Here is a 19,976-nt window from a genome sequence, read left to right as displayed (position 1 = left end):
ACTGCTTGGTATACGATATACTTGGCACCAGGGTCAAATGAGTTATTTGATTTAATGTTACATGTTATTGTTCAACGTTCCGCACTGCATTAAAGCAAAAATGTAGAACTAGTCAGGGACATTTAAAATGTGTATACATGAAACATGGGGTGTAACTCATAGCAACCGGTCAAACATTTGCTTTTATTTTCTCAAAATGTGTTAGAAAAAAGCAACACTCACCAGTTGCTATGGAATAACATCACATTATCTTCAGCAATGATATATAGGGGTATATTCAATTAGGGTCGAAAACTGACGTCTGTCGAAAAGGCAGCAGTTTTCGACTTTTTAAGGTCGAATAGTGATTCGACCTATTCAATCCCATCAGTTTTTATTTGACAAGTCGGGGAATTCAACTTGTCGAATAGTACGTGAATCGGCGGTATAGCTGCCGATTCACATACTTTTGAGTGAAATGGGGCCAAATTCGACAGGATTTGGCCCCGTTTCTGAACATCTCAGTCCAACATAAAAAAATGTCGGACTGAGATGTGGGACCCAGACGGGGGACAGCCGCGGGCATGCAGGGGAGAGCAGCGCTACAGCAGGATGTCTCACAGCCACGCCGCTCACGGCAGTGTCCACCCGGCTCCAGCAAGTGAGGTCACGCTTGCTGGAGCCGGGTGGACACTGCCGTGAGGTGGCGGCTGTGAGACAACCTCCTGTAGCGCTGCTCCCGCTGGTCTCCCCGCGGCTCCCCCCCTCCTCTGGGTCCCTCATCTCAATTCGACTTTTTAAAAGTCGAATTGAGATGAGATTGAATAGGGGTTGTCTGATCCATTCCGACAGATGCATGTCGGAATGGATCCGACCCTAATCGAATATTGCCCATAATGTGTTTTAAGTATGTTTTATGATTGTTTTAGATTAGGCAAAAAGCATTAACATTTAGACCACCAAGAAGTTATTTTCTAATTGTATTCGGAAACAAAAATAGTAATTCAAAGGTTAGCGAAGCACAATTTGTTTTTTTTTAGCTTTGTTGGGCTTGATTTAATTTGACTGTAATCACCATCATTAGATACTGATATAAAATATTGTGGCACTTAGTATAGGTGATTTGGAGATGATCAGGCTACATAGGTCATTGCTACTCATACATGTAAGTTTTTGTTGCTGTTGAATTGAACATTTAATGTGCAGATGAGGAAATAAATGATTAATTCTGTGAATAGGTAATAATGTATTAGTTGATCTTTTGATTGAATGATTAGCAACCCCATCTAAATGTTGATGTTCCCTTTATCTTATCCTGCTGTAGAAGCTTCTTTCAGGCTGGTCTGTTCCTCTTATGCTTTGCTTGGCATTTGTTAGTTGACTGTAAACCCTGCTGCAGTAACAAACACAACTTCCGTTCTCAACAATGGCATATTTGCAGCACCTTTATTTATTAACAACACCTTATACCTGTTAACGTGTCTTCTAAGCAGAACCATGTTGACAATCCATCCTGAAACTAAATCTTTATTCTGTCACTATTACTTTTTTTTTTATCCTTCTCTGCATTTTACTATCCTTTCTTTCACAATAATGTGTCTTTTTTTTTTGTCCCTAACCACCCTGTAGCTGCCCAGTATCGCCATCCATACAAAATCATGTACAGTTCTCGTATATTGTTTTCCATCCTGTTACTCACTGAAGAACATTTATTATTGTTTTGATTCATGTTTCCACTCTCCTCCCTATCCCTTCTGTTTCTTCTTCTCTGTGTACCCTTTCCCTTTACCCTACCCCTTTCCATCCCATCCCACATCATATCCTCTTCTCCCTCCCTGTGGATTACAACTTTCCTGTTCTCCGCTCTGGATGACAATCTCTTTGTGTCCAGGCTATGAACATGGTAAGTTGGTGTTTTTGAAATATACTAACTTCTTAATCTTCCCATTTTTCAATCAGGAGTTGTATTGACAGACTATTTTTTTGTTGTTGAACTTTTTAATAAATTCAGAGCCCTTTTATGTAAAAGCTAGTGTAATTCATTTGGAGGTATCCCACTATATTCAGTGTTTTTGTGTAGTGGATATTTAGATAAAGGCAAGCTTTTGCCATTAAATTATACAAAATATAAAATATTGTAAAATAGGATTATTTGCTGTGGTTTGTAGGTCCCAGATATTTTATAATTGGTGAAACTGCAGTGATACATTAAGGGTTCCTCAATACATGTTCTCTGCAGGCCATTTTCCCATCTACCCAGCCCACATACAGTGGGTTTTCCCTGTGGGGCAAACCCTTCTTCACATTAATCAGCTAAGGTACTTGTTTAATAGGGTGTAGTATGGCTGACCAGCGGTCTCCTGACCGCCGGTCAGCTTACCGACGCCGGGATCCCGGCGGGGAGGGGCGAGTGCAGCAAGCCCCTTGCGGGCTCGCTGCGCTCACCACGCTGCGGGCTCGGTGGCGACCTGCGGTCGCCACGGGTTCTATTCCCACTCTATGGGTGTCGTGGACACCCACGAGTGGAAATAGTCCCTGTTGGTCGGCATGCCGACCATCGGGAAAGTGAGCCGTCGGGCTCGTGGAGGAAGTCATGTGACTGTCGGTCAGCTGACCGGCGGTCACATGAATACCACCTGTTTAATGGAGTCTCTTTCAGCTGTGCAATAGTGCACACAAATGGCTCACCCCTGTGCTTGGTGACATAAGAAATAAGTTGTTGATTTGGCAATAGAGGTTAATCAAATTAAGCTTTTGATTTTAGATGGAGCCAACTTAGTTTGTTTTAAATGTTCTAATTATTCTTACTACGATTGCACCATTGGGTACATCTGCAGCTTTTCAAATGGCTGTAACTGTATCACACTGCACTCCTTTCTTCTCTTACTGACCATCCTGCCATGTGCATTATTATGAAGCTGATGATGGAGAAGTTTGGGGGCCCCTTAAGCATGACTACCTGATTGCAGATAATGAATAAAGTGTAACTCCTTATCTCTGTAGCTTGGGTGTGAGCAATTAGTGGCTGAGGGGACTCTGGTCATGCAGGCTACAGATGTGTCCTCCAATATCATTGCTGTAGTCACATTAAACAACCCTTCTAGTCGAGCATGGTCTTGAGCGCATTTACTTTAGATTTTAGTTTGAACACACGCCACCCAAATCTAAATCTGTTTGCTCATGTTACATCTCCCCCACCTGCAGTGCAACATGGTTTTGCCCATTAGTGTGCTTTTTGGTTTGCTAACAACTCTAAATAAGACCCAATGGGGCAGATGTATGATGGGGCGCTATGTGCATTCAGCAAATAGCGCACGCTAACTGCTGCTGGTACCGCATCATCACGATGTATGATGCGGCACTTTAACGAATTTACATTGTGCATGGTCCCGCTTCGTCCTGAGCGCTGTGCCTATACCTTTTTGCTACCTCCCTGATGTATTAACGGCGGGACTGTCACTCACCGCTCGTTAAGTCCCCTCCATCGCTTCGCCAGGTCAGGGCTGGCGCTACAGCACTGCAGGTACTAAAAAGTGGGTGTTTTTTTTTTTTAGGTAATTTAAAAATAAAAACTTTATTGTTCGTGGACAATAGTCCCGCCCACGCCTCCTCCTCTATGACCTTCCTAACACATCCGGCGCCGGCGAGCGCATGCGCCTCCGGCCGCCAGCGGCACGAGCCGGGCGAAGGGCAAAAGGGCGCATGCGCAGAGAGCCAGCAGCAGCGATACCAGCCCAGCCGATGTGGAAGGTGCGCTATCGCTGAACAGGTAAGATAACGCACTCCCACATCGGCAGGGGCCTGAATAATACATTGTGGCGGCGGGTGCGGGCGTATCACCACGATAATGTGGTGATACGCCCCCAGACACATAACGTCCGTTAGGACGTTTTTCATACATCACCCCCAATGTTCTCTATTTTATGAAGTACATTACTAGGTTGCAAAATCATAAATTATACAGAAAAATTTCCTTCTCCACTTCGATACAGTTCTTGGATTATAGCAAAGAAAATAAATTATATACATCTTCATAGTGCCTGTCATACCAAACCAATTTCTCTTTTTTTAAATCAGGGCCTCACTAATTGAAAGGAACTAGGCATACACTCAGCTCATATGTAGTTCATACATTTTACATGTGCTACTCGTACCCCTTTCACACTGAAACTCCGCCTCTGACCCATGTTACTGAACATAGGTCGGAGGCGGGGCTTCAGATATACTTATCCCTTTTACACCATCGGATGGTCCCAGGTCATCTCCATTCACACAACGTCATCTCCAAGAGCTCCTGAGCCTGCCAATCAGCAGTCTTATAGGCATGGTCTGGTTCTGCCTTTCACACTGCAGCTGACCTGAGAATAACCTTGGGTGCGACCTGGGTCGACCGTTTCACACCGAGGTAAGACCCGGGTCGCTCTGACTTGCCCCGGCAATAACCCAGGTTCTCTGCTCAGTGTGAAGGTGGTATCAGAGATGCTTCTCGTTCTTAAGGCTCCAATACATCTAAGTCCCGTTCCCCCAACTGGACTTGGGGCGCCGTCGATACTCTGCGATTCGTCATGGAATCTGGGAAATTCTTGATTTTAAAAATTCCTGTTTTGCTGATCCTGACTATTTTCAGTCTGTATCAGGGGGAATTGAGACTTTTAAACTTATTTAATATTCCTGATTCCCCGACCCGGCCGTCGGTGGATTGGGAAATTGCAGCAATATGACGTTAATGTATGCAGGCCTTTACTTTGCAACTGTAGTCATAAGGCTTTATAGAAGTTTGACTGTCTTATTTATTACAACTCCGCTTGTCTTTACTTTGCCACAGTTCTTTATCTCTCTATCACAGCTCTGCTTCTCTTTAATTATTACAGCTTTGCATCTCTGTATTTATCACTGTTGTCACTCAGCCCTACAACTCTGGGGCTCTTCTGCTGCCTCAGCCCTCCCTCACTAAGGGGTCTATTCATGAAGCAGTGAAAAGAGTGGAGAAGTTGCCCATGGCAACCAATCAGCTGCTTTGTACAATTGTATAGTATGCAAATTATAAATGTGGCCTCAATGGTGATTGGTTGCCATGGACAACTTCTCCACTGGCTCACTTCTCCACACTTTTCACTGCTTCATGAATAGACCTCTTAGGGCTTCACACCCTCTTTTCCTTTGTTATGGGACTTCCAACTTTCTATATAGTATAGACTTATATAGTATAGACTGGGCTCTTTGCCCATGCCTTGTTTCCCCCTTGGAAGATAATTGATAATCTTTCACAATTTAAGGCGTCAACAGACCCCAGGAATGCCTCCTCTTATTCCTGAGGCACTGGGTAAAATGTGTCCCTCTATTCCAACGGACAGGAATCACCACAGTTCTGTGTTAGGGATGGCCATTGATGGTTTAAAACCATTGATGGTCCCTGCCCGATGACAAATAGTTTTACCATTGATGGCAGGTAATAGCATGATTTCCCGCCATTGATGGCTTGCTGTGGACCCGATAGTACCCCCCTTACACAATGCCGCACTGTGTGTAATAGCAGGAGGCAGTGCATGCCTGCTGACTGACAGCTGAGATCCCAGCATGCTGTACAGCCGATGCCCGTCATGCTTTACAGCTGCTTTGATCATCTCAGCTGTCAGTCAGCATCCCTTGCACTGAATAGTGTGCAAAGATGCCACCCTATAATTCTCCCTGGGCCCCACCCCAAAGTCAGAATGAGCGTTAAAATTAGGCTGTCCTGGCGCATGTGCAAACCACCTATGGTTAAAACCATTGATGGTAGAGAACCAAATAGTTTGCTACCATTGATGGCACATGACACCCTCATCATCAGCGATGGCCATCGCTACTCTGTACCTCACTCTGCCCTTCTTTCTCTTTAAGGGAAAATTACACAGCTGTATTGACACACCTACTGTAACATGAGTTATTTAGCTTATGTGATCCTATGAATGCAACTATCAGTTATGTCAGCTGGTGTCATTAATTGTGTTTGTTTTGCAGGTTTTATTTGTTGGTTGGGTATTGTTTTAGGACACTTTTACATTGTAATACCTCATTTGTCTTCTTTGGGATGATATATCAGTAGATAAATACAATACACTTTATATATAGATTATATTTAAATGAAGGGAATTGGGTAAAACCTGTCTAAAATGTAAGGGGTTATGTTTTAGAGCTTTGACTCTAAACAACTGGGGGCTGATGCTGAGTTGCACTTATGCCAGCTTTCTTAGCGTAAAATACACAAATTAGCTCTGCACTAACCCAGAATAACATTGCTGGCTCTTAGTATCGCTTGTAACTGGGATAGGGAAGCTAAGCTGCAGCCTAAAGTAGGTATTTAAAGTAAGGGCATGCATGTAAAAGATGCATACCAACACTCCAATGCATATATGCCCATACACAAGTGCGTAGTTACCATAGGTGCAGGGAGTGCAGCTGCTATGGGGCGCAGAGCTGAGAGGGCCACCTTCCCTGTAATAGTTACATGTGTTATATACATGTTTTACCATTGGGTGGTATATTGGGGCCTACAAATCTATCTAGTTATAACCCTGGACCTGCTCATGTAATGTGTTTAAATGAAATGGATGACATTATAATGTTACATAATAAGAACCGGGCACTGTAATGTGGCACAATATGAAGTGGAGGCACTATAGTGTGACATAATATGAAGTGGAGGCATTACTGTAATGTGGCATAATATGAACTGTGGACACTGTTTGTTATAATGTGAATTGGGGTAGTGTGTATCATAATGTATAAAGTATACTTTCAACCATACAGTGTGAACTAGGGCATTACTATGGGACATATTAATAACTGCTGCAGAGAGATGTCTGTCTAGAAGCGTTGGGGCAGGGGCCCAGTCAAAATGTTGCTATGGGGCCCACAGAGTTCTGTCTACACCCCTGCTCATATATACAGTGTTGGCTATTCACCACTGATTGGTCGCTTGCAAATTCATGTAGGAAGTTGTTAGGTCCTTTATTTTAAACATGTATTTATGTGTGTATTAAGTATTAACCCCCGCCCTGTACAAGAGATGGTGTTATTTCTACTGTAAGAGTTTTTGTTTTTCACACTTTCTTGAAGCCTAATAGGGAATGTTTACTTCATAAACAAAATAGATGGTTAAAACTCACCTCTTCAGACAAGCTTCTCCAATTCTGGAACTGCCACCATAACCTTTATAAATATTATAATTACATCCCCTCTGTACAGTCCACACATATCCTTATATATTTCTTTTTATTCAATTTCACATCCTCCTGGCCCCTGGCCAGCATCCAGATCCAGATTAAGCCCTCTGGGGCCCAGGCAACTCAAAACATGGGGATCTGTCTGCAGTGCGGACTTGTGTGCAACTCTGACTCAGGTTCCCACTACTCATGGTAATAGGTTCTGATGGGCATTGCAATAGACTAAAACAGTGGAGGTAGACTCTTCATCTAAATGGTAAAAAAATGGGTTCCAATTTATAAATTCCCATTCAGTATTGTTCCTTGAGGTGTTTCATCTGCTCACTAGAAAATAATATGATGATGTTTAAACAGGAAAGCCACAGTTTTGCGGTTGAATGAAAATCTTCATATAGGAAGTGGAGACATTGCATTACAGTTCTGATTAGTTATTTTGGTTTTGAAATAGCTGTTGAATAAGCCACTTCCTTGAAAATACATTTAGAAAATGGGTTAGTCATTACTGCTTTGTCATACCCCTCCACCACACACACACACACACACACACACACACACACACACACACACACACACACACACACACACACACACACACACACTTTTAAGATAACATTGCAAAAATCTGTCAGCATGGTATATCTCCATAGGAGCTGCATTAGTCTGGGCAGTATGGATAAAAACACTAAGGGGCAGATGTACTAAGCCTTGGAGAGTGATAAAGTGGAGATAAAGTCCCAGCCAATCAGCGCCTATCTGCCATGTTACAGCTGTGTTTGAAAAATTACAGGAGCAAATTGGTTGATACTTTATCACTCTCCAAGGATTAGCACATCTGCCCCTATGAGGGTTAATAATGACTAATGTCAGCTATACAATTTCTTAGGAAGTATACCAATAAACTAGATTATACAAAGACTGTAGGTCAGGGGTCTTCAACCCGTGGCCCGCGGGCCACAGGTGGCCCGCTGCTATGGTTTCCATGGCCCGCCGACGCGCCCGCCCGCAGCGCACATATGAACACAAAAAAAAAATTTTTTTTTCCCTTTCCCGGAGTCATGTGACTCCCCCGCACTGTCACTGGTTGCCTGTGAAGAAGGGGAGTAGCTCCTCTTAGGCTGGTCAGTGGTCTGGTCACCCTTACTGTGTCTCCCTCCCTGTGTCTCCCTCCGCCTGCAGTGTTGAATAGGTGGGTGAGAGCGGCGGGGACCCGGCTGGGGGGGGGTGCGGCAAGTTACCATTGAGAGCAGGGGGCAGTGCGGGAACCCGGCGGGCGGGAGCGGAGGGGGTGCGGCAGCATGTATGCAGCCTGAGCATGGCTGTGTGCGGCGGGGACCCGGCGCGGGGGGGGGGGGGGCTGCGGCAGGAGAATAAAAGTGTATAAGTGTTGAGGGCAGGGGGCAGTGCAGGAACCCGGCGTGCGGGAGCGGCGGGGACGGGGGTGCGGCAGCCTGAGCATGGCAGTGAATAAATTAGTATTGAGGGCAGGGGGCGTGGCGGGGGACCCAGCAGGGGGTGTATTAAGTATTAAGAGCAGAGATGGCAGGGAGCATGCTTTGACAATGCTGCTGTCTGTCTGTGATGGGGAGGAGGGAGGGTATGATAGCACCTATGTCTTGACATAGGCGCTATCATACCCTCCCTCCCCCCATCACAGACAGACAGCAGCAATATTGTGAAAGCATGCCCACATTATACCCACCAGTCCAGTGATACTGCCGTATGAGTCCAGTTCAGTGCTTACAGACCAACATCTTGAGAATACTCTGCGCATAGCGACTTCTAACATTGATGCCAACATCGACAAGCTGGCCAAGCAAAAACAATGCCAAGTTTCCCACTGATATGAACTTATTATAATAACAAAGGTAAAGTAGACCATGTTTCATTCATTAAATTACAATAATTATCTTTTGAAGTCTTTTTTATGGTCTTATGAGTCTAGAAAAGGTCTCATTACAATCATAAATTAAAATTTAGATTCTAAATACCGCAGTATAGCTTAGTGGCCCTCGGCTTCGTTTCATTTTTTTATGTGGCCCACACTGTCTTAAAGGTTGAAGACCCCTGCTGTAGGTGATACAGGGTGCCATCCTGTCTTGACACTTTATCTGTCTCCAGACTTTCAATGAGTGTTGGAGAGAAGGCGGAGTAGAGGGAACCTGGGCTCAGATATGATGGCTCAGTCTGAAATTAGGCAATTTTAGGATCAAGTGCACCAATTTGACATCTCGATTATTGACATTTTCGTACCCTGTTGCCTTTCATATACCCATTTCCAGAGATCAAATCCCAATGCAGATAAAAAAATAGTAGTAGATAAAGGTATTTTGTTACTACTTCCAGCCTGTTGTGGAAGGAGGATGAAACTTGCTACCGCAGTATGTGTCATGTTTTGTGAACAGGGCGTGCGTACCGTTTGTAAACTACTCTAGCGAAAAACGCTCAAATTAGCTGAGGGGACTCGTATGAGTCTGCTGTGCACATACTAATGACGGGAACTATTACACCATGCCAAAATACAGAACTGAAGTAGTTTGTTTGGCCAGTATATTGGCCACACCTGAAGCAATTTTACAAGTCTGTACTTACTCTCAAAACCAAAAATAACAGTGAGGGGTAAAGAAAATGTTTCATGTAATCAATGTTATTTTCTTTAAAGCTTTTATTTTTATTGTTTAATTAGCTGGTTCACAAAAAGATCCTTCCACAGTTGTGATATCCGATGTCTATTCATTCAATTATACTTGCACTGGCTACCAAAGTGTTTTGCGTCTAAAGAAAATCACTAATTTAAACCCTGTGGCTAAACAGCAGAAAATCAGCAGTTTTACTAAAGCACTGCTTAATAAATAATGCCCTAGGGCAGTGGTTCTCAAACTGTATGCCCAGGCACCCTGGGGTGCCTCAGGGCACTTGCAGGGGTGCCTTGGATTGGTGGTCTAGGACCAATTAAAATAATTTATGGTTACTCTAATAGGCAAAACCAGTGCTGGTGGCTGCCAATTCTAAAATATGTGGACAAACAGAAGCAAATCCTGTTCCTCACCACACAATTGACCCTAAGGATGACATATAAATATAATTTACTTAATATTTCTTTGTAAATTTCTCAATAAGAAACTTTTGGCCTAGGGGTGCAGTGAAAAAAAAATTCTGATACTCTTGGTGCCATGATTCAAAAAAGTTTGGGAATCACTGCCCTAGGGTGAAAAACTTCTAAAGAGGACAGATGGAGAATAGACACATGATAACACCCATTTTTTAATGCTTATTTGCCATTTCTTAAGCAGATACACATACCCTTCAACTGTTCCTTTTAGCAGGTACAGTACCTTTTTTCTATGGTCTGTACCGATTTTTGGCTCTCCAAACTTCCATTGAAAGTATAGCCATGCCCCCTTTACCCATGACCACGCCCCCTTTCCTAATTTGTACCGTTTTTTATGTGTAAGATGTTGGAGGGTATGGAGACACCAGTCTGAAAGATTTGTTCCTTTTCAGTGTACAGAATGGTATCCAGGTGATACCAAAGGTCGATAGGCAACAGGTCAACCACTATTGGTCGACATAAACAAAAGGTTGACGTGGCAATGGTCAACACAGGAAAAGGTCGACATGAGTTTTTTTACTTTTTTTTTTTTTCCATTTTCAACTTTTTCATACTTTACCTTCTATGTGGACTACGATTGGGAATAGTAACATGCCTTGCCGGCAGCCGCGAGCAATGCAAGGGAACATGGTACAGTAATTGGGGTTCCCAGTCATTTTGCAGAGAAAACAAAACCAAAAAATAACCTTATGTCGACCTTGTGCCTTTTGACCTTTTAGGGTCGACCTCGACATTGTCGACCTCTTTCAGGTCAAACCATTGATCCATAACCTACAGATCACACACACACACACACACACACACACACACACACACACACACACACACACACACACACACACACACACACACACACACACACACACACACACACACACACCATGTGCCATTAATAATTAGTTACAAGACAAAAGGAGATATGTATCATACCTACTAAAGAGAACAAGGGAAGAAATTACCAAAAACAACCAATTGCTTCTAGCCATCATTTTGTAGAATGGCTAGATAAATGTTAGCTTTACAATGTTAAGCTTTGTTACATCTCTCCTTACACCTTGTAGACAATATATTCAACTAATTATACATAGCAATAAGAAGTTTGAGGTTGTTGCTTTCTTTTTTGAAATGTAATCTATATATGAGATTATTTTATTTATTTATATTGGGATGACCTTGTATATGGGGCCTATGACTATAGGAAGTGAATTTTGCTATACTTCATTCCTAGTTACAGAGGTTTGTAAATACTTAGTTTATGTTGTTCTTGTGCTCATGTTACAGGATCAGGTAGCAAAAGATAAAGCTCTGCAGAGTATGGCAGCAATGTCTTCAGCACAGCTTATATCTGCAACATCCATTCAGAGTAAGCTGGTACCCAGTATATCACAGTCCCCATTCCCACCCACTGCAGGGGTAAGTGGTCACCAAGATTTGTTTACACTTTTTTTTATTAATAAAAAAAAAAAAAAAAACACTTATAGCTATGAAAAGAGTGGAAAGAGGGGCAGGGCACAAGTTTTATACATATGTAGCTTTAATCACCAGCTCATTCACGATCTAATGAAATACCTGCTTATCCTGTATGAGATCTACGTACCATGCAGGCTGATTAAGAGCTTGACGACTTTTATGTGATAGAAAATGGGTAAAATGCATGAAAACTAACACACACTTTAGATGTGTATTTTTGGGATGTGCTGTGATGTGTTGCACTTTTACAATACAGTCTATGGTACTGGTAGTGTGTGCTAATAAAAAAATACTTCATTATGCAATTTTAGAATGCAGTCTTGAGCCCATTAGAAGCCATGCATCCTATTTTCTCTAACGTCCTAGTGGATGCTGGGGACTCCGTAAGGACCATGGGGAATAGACGGGCTCCGCAGGAGACATGGGCACTTTAAGAAAGAATTTAGATTCTGGTGTGCTCTGGCTCCTCCCTCTATGTCCCTCCTCCAGACCTCAGTTTGAATCTGTGCCCGGACGAGCTGGGTGCTTTTCAGTGAGCTCTCCTAAACTTGCTGTGAGAAAGTATTTTGTTAGGTTTATTTTCAGGGAGCTCTGCTGGCAACAGACTCCCTGCATCATGGGACAGAGGGGAGAGAAGCAGCCCTACTCTCTGAAGCTAGGTCCTGCTTCTTAGGCTACTGGACACCATTAGCTCCAGAGGGATCGTACACAGGATCTCACCCACTGCGTCCGATCCCAGAGCCGCGCCGCCGTCCCCCTCGCAGAGCCAGAAGACAGAAGCCGGGTGAGTATGAGAAGCAAGAAGACTTCGAAATCGGCGGCAGAAGACTCCGGTCTTCACTGAGGTAACGCACAGCACTGCAGCTGTGCGCCATTGCTCCCACACACCTCACATACTCCGGTCACTGTAAGGGTGCAGGGGGGGAGGGGGAGGGCGCGCCCTGGGCAGCATTTGGACCTCTTTTTGGCAAAAGCGAACATATATACAGTTGGGCACTGTATATATGTATGAGCCCCCGCCAAGAAAATACATATTTAAGCGGGACAGAAGCCCGCCGTCGAGGGGGCGGGGCTTCTTCCTCAGCACTCACCAGCGCCATTTTTTCTCCACAGCTCCGCTGAGAGGAAGCTCCCCAGGCTCTCCCCTGCAGATACACGGTAGAAGAGGGTAAAAAGAGAGGGGGGGGGGGCACATAATTAGGCGCAAAAATCAATATAACAGCAGCTACTGGGTTAACATTAAGTTACTGTGTTATTCCTGGGTTTATAGCGCTGGAGTGTGTGCTGGCATACTCTCTCTCTCTGTCTCTCCAAAGGGCCTTGTGGGGGAACTGTCTTCAATAAGGGCATTCCCTGTGTGTGTGGTGTGTCGGTACGCTTGTGTCGACATGTTTGACGAGGAAGGCTATGTGGAAGCAGAGCGGGAGCAAATGAATGTGGTGTCTCCGCCGACGGCGCCGACACCTGATTGGATGGATATGTGGAAGGTTTTAAATGATAATGTTAATTCCTTGCATAAAAGGTTGGAAAAAGCTGAAGCCTCCGGACAGTCAGGGTCTCAGCCCGTGCCTGATCCTATGTCGCAGAGGCCGTGAGGGTCTCAGAAGCGCCCACTATCCCAAATTGTTGACACAGATACCGACATGGATTCTGATTCCAGTGTCGATTACGATGATGCAAAGTTACAGCCAAAATTGGCTAAATCCATCCGTTATATGATTATTGCAATTAAGGATGTGTTGCACATCACAGAGGAAACCCCAGTCCCTGACAAGAGGGTTCATATGTATGGGGAAAAGAGGCAGGTGGTGACCTTTCCCCCTTCACACAAGCTAAATGAGTTATGTGAAAAGGCTTGGGAATCTCCAGATAAAAAATCTGCAGATTTCCAAACGGATTCTTATGGCGTATCCTTTCCCACCAACGGACAGGTTACGCTGGGAATCCTCCCCTAGGGTGGACAAAGCTTTAACACGCTTATCCAAGAAGGTAGCCCTGCCGTCACAGGATACGGCTACCCTCAAAGATGCTGCGGATAGAAAGCAGGAGGGTACCCTGAAGTCCATTTATACACATTCAGGTACCTTACGCCAGCGATCGCGTCGGCCTGGGTGTGTAGTGCTGTAGCAGCATGGACGGACACCCTGTCTGAGGAACTTGATACCTTAGACAATAATGACCCTGGGGCATATAAAAGACGCTGTCCTATATATGAGAGATGCTCAAACAGACATTAGTCTACTGGGTTCTAGAATAAATGCTATGTCGTTTCGGCCAGAAGGGTCCTGTGGACTCGGCAATGGACAGGTGATGCCGACTCAAAAAGGCACATGGAGGTTTTACCTTACAAGGGTGAGGAATTGTTTGGGGAGGGTCTCTCGGACCTGGTCTCCACAGCTACTGCTGGAAAGTCAAATTTTTTGCCATATGTTTCCTCACAGCCTAAGAAAGCACCGTATTACCAAATGCAGTCCTTTCGATCACAGAAAAGCAAGAAAGTCCGAGGTGCGTCCTTTCTTGCCAGGGGCAGGGGCAGAGGAAAGAAGCTGCACAACACAGCTAGTTCCCAGGAACAGAAGTCCTCCCCGGCTTCCTCAAAATCCACCGCATGACGCTGGGGCTTCACAGGCGGAGCTAGGTCCGGTGGTGGCGCGTCTCCGAAATTTCAGCCACAAGTGGGTTCACTCCCAGTTGGATCCCTGGGCAATAGATATTGTGTCTCAGGGATACAAGCTGGAATTCGAAGAGATGCCCCCTCACGATACCTCAAATCGGCCCTGCCAGGTTCCCCCCTCGAGAGGGAAATAGTGTTAACTGCAATTCACAAATTGTATCTTCAACAGGTGGTGGTCAAGGTTCCCCTCCTTCAACAAGGAAGGGGTTATTATTCGTCCATGTTTGTGGTACCGAAACCGGACGGTTCGGTCAGACCCATATTGAATTTAAAATCCCTGAACATGTACCTGAAACGGTTCCGGCTCAAGATGGAATCGCTGAGAGCGGTCATCGCAAGCCTGGAAGGGGGGGATTTTATGGTGTCTCTGGACATAAAGGATGCATACCTTCATGTCCCCATTTATCCACCTCATCAGGCGTACCTCAGATTTGTGGTACAGGATTGTCATTACCAATTTCAGACGTTGCCGTTTGGTCTCTCCACGGCTCCGAGAATATTTACCAAGGTAATGGCGGAAATGATGGAACTCCTGCGGAAGCAAGGGGTCACAATTATCCCATACTTGGACGATCTCCTCATAAAAGCGAGATCAAGAGAGCAGTTGCTGATCAGCGTAGCACGTTCTCTGGAAGTGTTACGGCAACACGGCTGGATTGTAAATATTCCAAAGTCACAGTTGATTCCTACGACTCGTCTGCCTTTCCTGGGCATGATTCTAGACACAGACCAGAAAAGGGTTTATCGCCCGATAGAGAAAGCTCAGGAACTCATGACACTGGTCAGAAACCTATTAAAACCAAAACAGGTGTCAGAGCATCACTGCACTCGAGTCCTGGGAAAGATGGTGGCATCATACGAGGCCATTCCCTTCGGCAGGTTCCATGCGAGGACCTTTCAATGGGACTTACTGGACAAATGGTCCGGATCACATCTTCAGATGCATCGGTTAATCACCCTATCCCCCAGGGCCAGGGTGTCTCTCCTGTGGTCGCTGCAGAGTGCTCACCGTCTCGAGGGCCGCAGATTCGGCATTCAGGACTGGGTCCTGGTGACCACTGATGCAAGCCTCCGAGGGTGGGGAGCAGTCACACAGGGAAGAAATTTCCAAGGTCTGTGGTCAAGTCAGGAGACTTGCCTTCACATCAACATGCTGGAACTAAGGGCCATATACAACGCCCTACGTCAAGCGGAGACCCTGCTTCGCGACGTAAGCGCACTGTCAGCGGTGTTCATCCCGGGAGTGGACAACTGGGAAGCAGTCTTCCTCAGCAGGCACGACCTCCACCCGGGAGAGTGGCGACTTCATCAAGAAGTCTTCACGCAGATTGCAAGTCGGTGGGAACTGCCACAGGTGGACATGATGGCATCCCGCCTCAACAAAAAGCTACAGAGGTATTGCGCCAGGTCAAGAGACCCTCAGGTGATAGCTGTGGACGCACTGGTGACACCGTGGGTGTTCCAGTCGGTCTATGTATTTCCTCCTCTTCCTCTCATACCCAAGGTGCTGAGAATCATAAGAAAAAGAGGAGTGAGAACAATACTCATTGTTCCGGATTGGCCAAGAAGGACTTGGTATCCAGATCTGCAAGAAATGCTCACAGAGGACCCGTGGCCTCTTCCTCTAAGACAGGACTTGTTGCAACAGGGGCCCTGTCTGTTCCAAGACTTACCGCGGCTGCGTTTGACGGCATGGCGGTTGAACGCCGGATCCTAGCAGAGAAAGGCATTCCGGATGAGGTTATTCCTACGCTGATAATGGCTAGGAAGGACGTGACAGCTCAACATTATCACCGTATATGGCGAAAATATGTTGCTTGGTGTGAGGCCAGGAATGCCCCTACGGAGGAATTCCAGCTGGGCCGTTTCCTTCAATTCCTACAGTCAGGAGTGACTTTGGGCCTAAAAATGGGGTTCCATTAAGGTCCAGATTTCGGCCCTATCCATTTTCTTTCAAAAAGAGCTGACTTCTCTACCTGAAGTTCAGACGTTTGTAAAGGAGGTGCTGCATATTCAGCCCCATTTTGTGCCTCCAGTGGCACCTTGGGATCTTAACGTGGTGTTGAGTTTCCTGAAATCCCACTGGTTTGAACCACTCAATATGGTGGAATTGAAATATCTCACGTGGAAGGTGGTCATGCTACTAGCCTTGGCTTCGGCTAGGCATGTGTCAGAATTGGCGGCTTTGTCACATAAAAGCCCCTATCTGGTTTTCCATGCGGATAGAGCAGAATTGAGGACCCGTCCACAATTCCTGTCGAAAGTGGTTTCATCTTTTCATATAAACCAACCTATTGTGGTGCCTGTGGCTACTACTGACTTGGAGGATTCCGAGTTGCTTGATGTGGTCAAGGCTTTGAAGGTTTATGTAGCCAGAACGGCTAGGATCAGGAAAACAGAGTCTTTGTTTATCCTGTATGCTTCCAACAAGCTTGGTGCTCCTCCTTCAAAGCAAACTATTGCTCGCTGGATCTGTAACACGATTCAGCAGGCTCATTCTGCGGCTGGATTGCCGCTGCCAAAATCAGTTGAGGCACATTCCACTAGGAAGGTGGCCTCTTCTTGGGCGGCTGCCCGAGGGGTCTCGGCATTACAGCTGTGCCGAGCTGCTACTTGGTCAGGTTCAAACACTTTTGCAAAGTTCTATAAGTTTGATACCCTGGCTGAGGAGGACCTTGTGTTTGCTCAGTCGGTGCTGCAGAGTCATCTGCACTCTCCCGCCCATTTGGGAGCTTTGGTATAATCCCCATGGTCCTTACGGAGTCCCCAGCATCCACTAGGACATTAGAGAAAATAAGATTTTACTTACCGGTAAATCTATTTCTCGTAGTCCGTAGTGGATGCTGGGCGCCCGTCCCAAGTGCGGACTTCTTCTGCAATACTTGTATATAGTTATTGCTGCAATAAGGGTTATGTTATAGTTGCATCAGGGTTGAACTGATGCTCTGTTGTTGTTCATACTGTTGACTGGGTAAGCTTATCACAAGTTATACGGTGTGATTGGTGTGGCTGGTATGTATCTTGCCCTGGATTACCAAAATCCTTTCCTTGTACTGTCAGCTCTGCCGGGCACAGTTTCTCTAACTGAGGTCTGGAGGAGGGACATAGAGGGAGGAGCCAGAGCACACCAGAATCTAAATTCCTTCTTAAAGTGCCCATATCTCCTGCGGAGCCCGTCTATTCCCCATGGTCCTTACGGAGTCCCCAGCATCCACTACGGACTACGAGAAATAGATTTACCGGTAAGTAAAATCTTATTTTAAATAGTTACCAGCTGCAAAGTGTATAAACACTGTATGTAAATGGTGTAATTCCAGTGCTTACTTAGTGAGGCTATGATTCAGCGTTGATCAATATCCTTTTATTTTCTATGTAAATTCTATCTATCTATCTATCTATCTATCTATCTATCTATCTATCTATCTATCTATCTATCTATCTATCTATCTATCTATCTATCTACAGTTCCTTGCTAAAGTATTCATCCCCCTTTGCATTTTTCATGTTTTGTTGCCTCACAACCTGGAATTAAAATGGATTGTTTGAAGGTTTGCATCATTTCATTCACAGGAGATGCTTACAACTTTGAAGATGTTTTTTTTTTTTTTTTTTTTAATTGTGAAGCAAACAACAAATAGGACAAAATAACAGAAAACTTTAGCGTGCATAACTATTCACCCTTCTAAAGTCAGTACTTTGTAGAGCCACCTTTTGCGGCAATTACAGCTGCAAGTCGCTTTGGATAAGTCTCTATGAGCTTGCCACATCTTGCCACTGGGATTTTTGCCCATTCCTCAAGGCAAAACTGCTCCAGTCCTTTCATGTTGGTTTCCACTTGTGAACAGCAATCTTCAAGTATGACCACAGATTCTCAATTGGATTGAGATCTGGGCTTGGACTAGGCCATACCAACAAATTTAAATGTTTCCCCTTAAACCTCTCGAGTGTTGCTTTAGCAGTATGCTTCGGGTCATTGTCCTGCTGGAAGGTGAACTACCGTCCCAGTCTCAAATCACAGGCAGACTGAAACAGGTTTTGCTCAAGAATATCACTGTATTTAGCACCATCCATCTTTCCCTCGACTCAAAACAGTTTTCCAACCCCTGCTGCTGACAAACATGCTGCCACCACCATGTTTCACTGTGGGGATGGTGTACTTGTCGTGATGGGATGTGTTGGGTTTGCACCAGACATAGCGTTTTCCTTGGTAGGGCAAAAAGTTAAATTTTAGTCTCATCTGACCAGAGCACCTTCCTCCATACATTTGGGGAGTTGTCCACATGCCTTTTGGCAAACTCAAAACGTGCCTTCTTATTTTTAACACTAAGTAATGGCTTTTTTCTGGCCACTCTTCCATAAAGCCCACTTCTGTGGAGTGTACGGCTTATTGTGGTCACATGCGCAGATACACCAGTCTCAGCTGTGGAACTCTGCAGCTCCTTCAGGGTTACCTTTGGTCTCTGTGCTGCCTCTCTGATTAATGCCCTCCTTGTGAGTTTTGGTGGCTGGCCCTCTCTTGACAGGTTTGTTGTGTTACCACGGGAGTCATTTCAAGTTGGTCGCTCGCTAGCTGTTTTTTGCAGCCGTGCGAATGCATAGTCGCCGCCCATAGGGGAGTGTATTTTGGCTTGTGCAGCCGAGCTCTGCAAAAACATTTTGTGAAGTTTCTGAGTAGCTCTGAACTTACTCAGCCCTTGCGATCACTTCAACCTGTCCAGTCCCGGAATTGACGTCAGACACCCGCACTGCAAACGCTTGGACACGCCAGCGTTTTTCCAAACACTCCCAGAAAACGGTCAGTTGCCACCCATAAACGCTTTCTTCCTGTCAATCTCCTTGTGATCAGCTGTGCGAATGGATTATTTGTAAAACCCATCGCCCAGCAACGATCCGCTTTGTAGCCATACAACGTGCCTGCACATTGCGGTGCATACGCATGCGCAGTAGTGACCTGATCACTGCGCTGCGAAAAATGGCAGCATACGATCAGGTCGGAATGACCCCCTATGTTCTTTCCATTTGAAGATGATGGATTTGATGGTGCTCCGGGGGATCATCAAAGATTTGGATATTTTTTTTTATAACTCAACCCTGACTTGAACTTCTCAACAACTTTGTCCCTGACTTATTTGGAGAGCTCCTCGTCTTCATGGTGTGATACCTCTTGCTTAGTGGTGTTGCAGCCTCTGGGGCCTTTCAGAAAAGGTGTGTTTATACTGACAGATCATGTGACACTTAGATTGTACACAGGTGGCCTTCATTTACCTAATTATGTGACTTCTGAAGGTAATTGGTTGCACCAAAACTTTTGAGGGGCTTCATAGCAAAGGGGGTGAATAAATATGCACATGCCAATTTTGAAATTTGTTTTTATATACATTTTTCACTTTACCAAATTAGACTATTTTGTGCATATCCATCACATAAAATTCAGATTCAAATTAAATGACAGGTTGTAATGTAACAAAATAGGTAAAAAGCCAAGGGGGGTGAATACTTTAGCAAGGCTATCTATCTATCTATCTATCTATCTATCTAT

General features: G+C 44.9%; 1 protein-coding gene across 4 annotated transcripts in view; it reads left to right on the top strand.

Annotated features, from left to right (window-relative positions):
- The window catches only part of TEAD2 (TEA domain transcription factor 2), a 224,379-nt gene that overhangs the window by 162,057 nt on the left and 42,346 nt on the right, over nucleotides 1-19,976 (top strand). For 2 of the 4 annotated variants that reach the window (XM_063942889.1, XM_063942890.1), the window contains exons 5-6: nucleotides 1,871-1,882; nucleotides 11,575-11,706. The exons of 1 other annotated variant lie outside the window; for it this stretch is intronic. In XM_063942889.1, coding sequence (XP_063798959.1) covers nucleotides 1,871-1,882; nucleotides 11,575-11,706 — 144 coding nt within the window. The remainder of the gene's footprint in view (nucleotides 1-1,870; nucleotides 1,883-11,574; nucleotides 11,707-19,976) is intronic. One more of the 4 variants, XM_063942891.1, reaches the window with a different exon arrangement.

This window comes from Pseudophryne corroboree, chromosome 10, assembly GCF_028390025.1.
Source record: "Pseudophryne corroboree isolate aPseCor3 chromosome 10, aPseCor3.hap2, whole genome shotgun sequence".
Classification (NCBI taxonomy): Eukaryota; Metazoa; Chordata; class Amphibia; order Anura; family Myobatrachidae; genus Pseudophryne; species Pseudophryne corroboree.
The sequence above is the reverse complement of the archived record's forward strand: the minus strand, read 5'-3'. Positions and strand labels throughout refer to the sequence as shown.